The sequence below is a fragment of the Sinocyclocheilus rhinocerous genome, unplaced genomic scaffold (assembly GCF_001515625.1).
Source record: "Sinocyclocheilus rhinocerous isolate Xijiao unplaced genomic scaffold, SAMN03320098_v1.1 scaffold1456, whole genome shotgun sequence".
Classification (NCBI taxonomy): domain Eukaryota; kingdom Metazoa; phylum Chordata; class Actinopteri; order Cypriniformes; family Cyprinidae; genus Sinocyclocheilus; species Sinocyclocheilus rhinocerous.
In genome coordinates, this window is record NW_015630970.1 from 625,691 (window position 1) to 633,437 (window position 7,747).

General features: G+C 43.3%; 1 protein-coding gene across 1 annotated transcript in view; it reads left to right on the top strand.

Moving 5' to 3' along the window:
• Nucleotides 1-4,304, top strand: part of LOC107740771 (adenylate cyclase type 4-like) — a 20,260-nt gene extending 15,956 nt beyond the window's left edge. Inside the window, exons 20-25 of the mRNA XM_016553276.1 lie at nt 632-885; nt 1,146-1,275; nt 1,355-1,462; nt 1,542-1,656; nt 2,885-3,009; nt 3,923-4,304. Coding sequence (XP_016408762.1) covers nt 632-885; nt 1,146-1,275; nt 1,355-1,462; nt 1,542-1,656; nt 2,885-3,009; nt 3,923-4,051 — 861 coding nt within the window. The 3' untranslated portion in view covers nt 4,052-4,304. The remainder of the gene's footprint in view (nt 1-631; nt 886-1,145; nt 1,276-1,354; nt 1,463-1,541; nt 1,657-2,884; nt 3,010-3,922) is intronic.
• Nucleotides 4,305-7,747: the final 3,443 nt, after the last annotated feature.

Sequence of the window (7,747 nt, forward strand, 5' to 3'; positions counted from 1 at the left end):
GTCTGTGTGTGTGTGTGTGTGTGTGTCAGAGAGAGAGAGAGAACACACAGTTGGTTATGAGTCTATTTTTGTTTGATATTATGTATTCAGTAATAGAGAAGTTTACAAAAAGTAATCCGCTCCAGATGACTAACTACTTCTCGAAACGCAGTAGCTTTTGTCTTTGAATGTTGCTGCTTCCTTCATCTGTCGGGAATCATTGGTGTTACAGCAACTGATTCATACATTATAAATATTTGACATGAGTTAAGTGCTGTTTACTTCATTATCCTAAAAGAAAAACCTGAAACTAACACAAAAACGTTTTTATTTAAACATTAACTGAAATAAAATATATAAAAAACATTAAATTATTTTGTTTCAGCTAGTCGCCAAGACAACATTTCTAATTTTCATTTAGTTTAACTTGATGTGCTAAAGTAAACGCTAAAACTGAAACTAAACTAAAGTAAAACTGAAAAGTTTTTAGTTTTATACCTCAAAATAACAAAACTGCAAAATAATTTTTGTGGAAAGCTTCTCGGTCACACATCTTTGTGTTTTGTTGGAAGTAACTAAAGGAAAAAGCCTCCCACTTGAGCAGACCTCACGCCGTGTCACTGGAGTAATCTGAGTGTTTACTATGATGCAGGACGAGTTGGGCTCTCGGACGGAGTTCCTGCTGGAGAAGTGCTTTAATAAAGAGACGGAGGAAATGGAGACGACCAAGAACGTCAACAGACTGCTGCTGCAGAACCTTCTGCCGGAGCACGTCACAGACTTCTTCATCGGCAAAGACATCCAGAACCAGGTCAAACACTTTGACTCCGCTGCGCCACCTAGAGGCATATTCACATCCTTCATTAACGTCTCTGAATGGACGGATGTTAACCCTATAGCACTACTGTAGCATATTTGATACATAAAGGCCTCTATATGTGCTGTTAAACCTGTTTCACTCGATCTCCTCACGTCTTCTGTCGATCTGCTGCACTGTTATAAAGATCTCACTGATTTCATCATATAAACATCAGCATCTGCAGCAAATTGCAGATTTTTGCTCAGTTTGAGTCTCTGAATAAGTCGTTTTTTCCTCCATATTCTCACTATATCAGACTATACAAGACATAAGATCGAATATGATGTGAGTTAGTTTTCTGTGATAGTACTGATGTGTGTGTGTGTGTGTGTGTCGTGCCGCATTTCTTCAAGGAGTTTTACAACGAGAGCAGCGTCAACAACGACGGCCTGGAGTGCCTTCGCTTCCTCAACGAGATCATTTCAGACTTTGACGAGGTGGATGTCCGTCCGATGTCTGTTTGTCCGTCCGTTTGTGGTCGTTTTAACCCACCTGCCTCCTAATCTTCTCTCGCAGCTCCTAAACAAGCCCAAGTTCAGCGCCGTGGAAAAGATCAAGACCATCGGCAGCACCTACATGGCAGCGGCTGGACTGACCAAAGCTGCCAAAGCAGAGGAGAGACGGGTACGGCTGCTGTGTGTGTGCTTTACAGGACATGCTCTGCATTTGTGTGAGTTTTCATCTGATTTTACCCTCTCACCAGACCTGCGACATGTCCTACAGTCACGTCCGCTGCATGCTGGACTTCGCCATCGCTCTGATGGGGCGACTGGAGAACATCAACATGCACTCCTTCAACAGCTTCCAACTGAGGATCGGTACAACACAGACATCATTCATTCATTTATATACAGTATATATACAGGTGCATCTCAAAAAATTAGAAAGTTTTTTTGTAACTTATTTCAAAAAGTGAAACTTTCATATATTCTAGATTCATTACATGTAAAGTAAAACATTTCAAAAGCTTTTATTGTTTGTTTTAATTTTGATGATTAGAGTTTACAGCTCATGAAAGTCAAAAATCCAGTATCTCAAAATATTAGAATATCTCCTGAGATCGATCAAAAAAGGATTTGCAAAACAGAAAAGTTCAAGTTGCACCTGTATATATATATATATAGAGAGAGAGAGAGAGAGAGAGAGAGAATCAAACTCATGCTCACCGAGGCTGCATCATTTATTTGATCAAAAGTACAGTAAAATTGTGAAATATTTAAAACAGCTGTTTTCTATGTGAATATCTGCTAAACTGTAATGTATTTCTGTGATGCGCAGCTGTATTTTCAGCATCATTACTCCAGTCTTCAGTGTCACATGATCTTCAGAAATCATTATAATATGCTGATTTGCTGCTCGAGAAACATTAAATTAATATTTTTTCATCAAGGATGCATTAAATTGATCAAAAGTGACAGTAAAGACGTTCATAATGTTACAAAAGATTTCCATTTCAAATAAACGCTGCTCTTTTGAACTTTCTGTTCATCTGTGAATCCTGAAAAATAAAATGCATCACAGTTTCCACAAAAATATTGTGCAGCACAACTGTTTTCAACATTGATAATAATCAGAAATGTTTCTTGAGCAGCAAATCAGCATATTAGAATGATTTCTGAAGATCATGTGACACTGAAGACTGGAGTAATGATGCTGAAAATAATATATAGAGAGAGAGAGAGAGAGAGAGAGAGAATCAAACTCATGCTCACCGAGGCTGCATCATTTATTTGATCAAAAGTACAGTAAAATTGTGAAATATTTAAAACAGCTGTTTTCTATGTGAATATCTGCTAAACTGTAATGTATTTCTGTGATGTGCAGCTGTATTTTCAGCATCATTACTCCAGTCTTCAGTGTCACATGATCTTTCTAACAGATATTCACATAGAAAACAGTTATTTTAATTTGTAAAACTATTTTAGTGTATTTTCTGGAATTTTGATCCAATAAATGCAGTCTCAGTGTGCAGAAGAGACTTGAAAACATTGTAAACATTGTAAAAAACTCTGACTTGCGTTTGGTGTTGTGTTGTGTTGTGTTCAGGGATAAATCACGGTCCTGTGATCGCAGGCGTCATCGGCGCTCATAAACCTCAGTATGACATCTGGGGAAACACGGTTAATGTGGCCAGCCGGATGGACAGCACCGGAGTCCTGGATAAAATACAGGTCATGCACCTTTAACATCACAATATCAGTCTGTCTGTGCTGTCATTTAAGAAAGCATTTCTGACGCCAACCTGAACTCTCTTATACTATAACAACTGACTTGTGTCATTTGGTTAAACTGCATTTAATGTTTTACCTTCTAACCTTCTACCTTTTTAGAGCTTGACATAAAAATGCCCATGAAATTATTAAGTTTTATTCATTTACTCTTTAGAATTCACACTTTTATAATGAGGCTTCATCATACGTCTAGGATTTTCGAGACAAAAACAACAACAAAAAAGCAGTTTGACGGGGTGAATTAAAATAAATATCTTGATTTTTAGAAAAAATCAAAGCATTGTATGTCAAAAACCAGCATTGTATGTCATCCTGATTAATATGGTATGGGAAATGTTGTTGTGTTTGCTCACAAAACTGAGAAATGAGCATTTTTCACAAATATTTCACATTTCCCCCCAAAAAATTTGATTCGCTCGCAAATTGCATTCCAGAGAAATTTGCATTTGCTCACAAAACGTTTGGGTTCCCTGTGAAATTTACTCTATTTGCACATGTTTTGCTTTTCCAGAGAAATTTGCATTTGCTCACAAATATAGTGTTCTGTATTATTTGCTCGCCAAAATTTTGCATTCTCTGAGAAATTTGTATTTGTTTGTTTCAGTGATTTTTGTGACGGAACACAACATTTCTCAGGGAAATGCAAAAGATTTGCAACTGATCCCATTAGTGATCCCTATCAAGCCTTCTAAATCCATATGATTAAAATAGCATGTTTGGGGTTGAATTAGTGTGAGCCCCAGCATCATGAGTGGAAACTCACTAGGGAACTGGCAGTCAGTTGATTAGTTGGGTCAGACAAATACAGCTCCACTTGATCTCACTTCAGTATGTGTATGTGTTGTGTTCTCAGGTGACAGAGGAGACGGCGCAGGTGGCTCAAATGCTGGACTACAGCGTAACTCTGAGAGGAGTGATCCACGTGAAGGGCAAAGGACAGCTGAGCACGTACTTCATCAACACCGAGCATCCAGTGCAGTGACCACAGAACGCTTTTAACACCCATCTGACACAGACTGAGACTGTGATGAGTGTTTCACTAAGGTCCTCTGCGGACACTCACCAAACATCCTCTGTCTGCTACGAATGCCACGAAAGAACTGAACTAGTTAGCATTTAGATTTAACCAATTCTAGTACTTTTTAAAAATGATTTCTTCAAGAAGTTTCTTCTTTGTGAAGTTAATCTGTTGTTTTAAACAATGCAAAGTTGCCAACTTTTCTAAATTTCCAAAGTCCCACGTGACTGTAGTTTTATATTGAATTTCTAGTATTTTCCTTAACTTGTGCACTTATTTATTAGTGGCTGTTAATATTTATTTAATGTTTTGTATGTTTAATGTGAAAAGTAAGTGTATAATATCATGTCTAAAATGTATAATGTTTCATAAAAAAGTTGTTTGTTGTGTTTAATATTTAACCATTTTGTGACTAATAAAATGGATAACTAACAATAAAATAAAAAAGTAGACTCTTAAAAAAATGTTTAGTTCATAACGTATGGAGCCCCTAAAAAGATGTGGTGATGGAGAAAATATGATAAATTAAAATTATACTTTATTATGACCTAAATCCTTTTTTTTTCAAACATTCCCCTGAGAAACATTGGCGACTGAAATATACTACTACTAATAATAACAAGAACAACAACAGTAATAATAATAATAACAAAATAATAAAAAAATAATAACTTGTGTGACATGTAAATATATTTCATTTTTTTGCTACTTTTTGCACTCATCTTTTGGCTTCGTAATGTGGTTCCCTTTCAGTCGGTCACTCTCTACGTCACGTCGGATGACTGACGAATTGGGATCTCGCTTCGAGAGACCAATCTACTTCGAGTGTAAACTAAATGAGCCAATGAACATTGGCATGCGATAATTGCATCCAGCTGCCGCTGATCACAGCGTGAGCATAAAAAGGCAGCCGGTGCAACGCATACCAGCTTTTCGCTTCGGAGCCGAGCGATAACATCGATCTGCTCCTACCAATATCTTAGTTTGTGACGACGAGTTCAACGCGCTCTAGGGAGCTTCTTGTGTTGGTGGACAGCGCTTCAGCGGTGGTCGTTCCAGTGTCGAGTGGGTTGCGCACTTCAGGCTGCACTACCCCCTGTTGTGCTGCAAACGGCCGATTCCCCTGTGCGTCTCAGCACCTAAAAGAGCATTTCCCTGACAGAGCTTATTTCCTCCTCTAGCGCTTCGCAACCAGTTGAGCCACCAAAGGAACGCGCTGGGCCCTCTTCAAAGAGCGTACCAGTGGTATCCTTTGGTGCTCCTCCCGACGACTGGATGTCGATCACTGCATCAGAGGGAGAGCTCTCTGGAGAGGAAGATTCGGCTGCGCTGCCGCCCTCCGGGATGGTGGCAACGCCTGAAGCAGATCCAGAGATGTCGGCTATGCATTCCCGGGCCGCCGAGAGGGTAGGGCTCGAGTGGAAACCTCCACCTCGTCCCGAGCCCTCGAGGTTGGATGATTGGTTTCTCGGGGTGGCTCGCGCTGGGGCTGGCTCAGCGCCCCGCCCCAGTGCCTTTCTTCCCGGAGGTGCATGAGGAGCTCACCAGGTTATGGACGTCACCTTTTGCTGCCAGAAACCGACCTGCTGGTTCCTCCTCCCTCACCACCCTTGACGGGGGTGCAGCCAAGGAGTATACGGCGATCCCCCCTAAGTGGAGCGGTCGGTAGCGATGCAGTTGTGTCCTAAGACTGCGTGCAGCTGCTGCCTGTGACTGCGTGCAGCTGCAGTGCCCCAGCCTGCTCGTCGCTGAGGGTGCCCCCCTGCGTCCGCCCCCGCTCCCTCGCCGCATCCGCAGCAGCCTCGAGCAAGCGGCGCCATTGAGCTGGGTGTAAGCAGGCAGCCCCGCTCGTCCAGGCCTCCGTAAAACCTGGCAGAACCTGAGCGGAAGAGCAAGAGGCCCCGGGACGGGCGACCCAGAGAGAGAGCTGGTCTTTGGGGGATGGTGAATGCCCCTCTCCCTCCCCCGGAGGAGGGCCGGGTGGAGAATCTGGTTTCCAAAAATCTCTATGAGAGAGCGGTTTTCTCTGTCTCTGGATCCAAGAGGGCCACGGAGAGTCGCGGACGGACCAACACTGGACCACACTCATCCTCCTCTCTCGCCAGCAGGCAGCAGCTGGCGGTTAGAGAGCGTCATCAGAATCAGAATCAGAATCAGAATGAGCTTTATTGCCAGGTATGTTTTCACATACGAGGAATTTGTTTTCATGACAGAAGCTTCCGCAGTGCAACAGAATGACAGCGACAGAACAAAAAACACAGATAATAAAAGAAGAATAAAAAATAGAACAAGTAAATAAGGAATAACAATATATAAATTGACAATTGTATGTGCAGGTATATTACAATAATCATTTAATATTTCTACTTTAATCTTCACTGATTTGAGGTGCAGGTGTGGGGGAGAGGGGGGTTGCAGGAGGTGTGAATGGTTGTGTGGAGAGGTGTTCAGGGCGGGTGTGGGGTGTTTTTTCAAACCTGCAGTAGAACTCATTCAGATCGTCTGCCACTTGTTGGTTCTCCACAGGGCTGGGGGATGGGGTCTTGTAGTTGGTGATCTCTTTCAGACTTTTCCACACTGATGCTGAATCGCTGGAAGTGAACTGAGTCCTAAGTTTTTCAGAATAATTTCTCTTTGCCACTCTGATCTCCTTTTTCCAGTGTGTATTTGGCCTGTTATGTCCACTCTGAACAGCTGAAAGTCCGGCAGATTTAACGCGCTGTCCGGTATGGCGTCATTCAGCAAGGTTTCCGTGAAACACAGAGTAGCAGAGTGTGAGAAATCCTTATTTGACCGGGAGAGCAGAAGGAATTCGTCCGTTTTGTTGGGTAGAGAGCGGATCAAAGGCCCTACTCACGCACCCTCTGCCAAACCGTGGAACCAGGTAAGTGTTGCACCACACACTCAGACCCCTCTTCGGTCCGCTCACGAGCCGCCCGAGTTGGGTCTCTGCATTCCATCTCGCTGCCCCATTGCGGGTACAGTGGTGGTCCCACTGGTCCCGCTTGCACGGTATCTGGGTGCCTGGCTAGCGCTACCCAGCCCGGGACGGCGAGACGCTGGCTTCTGCGGACCATCAACCTCGGCTATGCGATTCAGTTCGCCCGGCGTCCCCCCAAGTTCAGTGGCATCTGCTTGATGGCAGTGAAGGCGGACGATGCTCCTTTCTTGCGTGCGGAGATCGCAGTCCTACTGGCGATTGTACGTAGACCGGACACAAAGCTTTAAGACCTCAGACCAGCTCTTTGTCTGTTACGAAGGCCGGCAGAAGGGGAAGGCCGTCTCTAAGCAGAGGATGGCCCACTGCATAGTGGATGCCATCACCCTGGCTTATCAGGCACAGGGTGTGCCCTGCCCGCTCAGGTTGCAAGCTCACTCTACTAGAAGTGTTGCATTCTCCTGGGAGCTGGCTCGTGGTGCCGGGCTCCGGGTGGTGAACAAAGGCCTCCTGTAGCGAATCGATGCGTTTTTGTAAGAAAAATATCCATATTCAAAACGTAGTAATCACTTTAATGTAGCTTGTGCTCACTGTTGTAAAATGGAAGCAGTTCCGGGCGGATGACGTATGAGGTCAGCGTTGCGCATGCGCCGGTGAGTCTCGTGAAAACCAACGTTTGTTCACAGGAGCAAAGGAAGCAAAGTTTCCTTAATTTAGCAAAG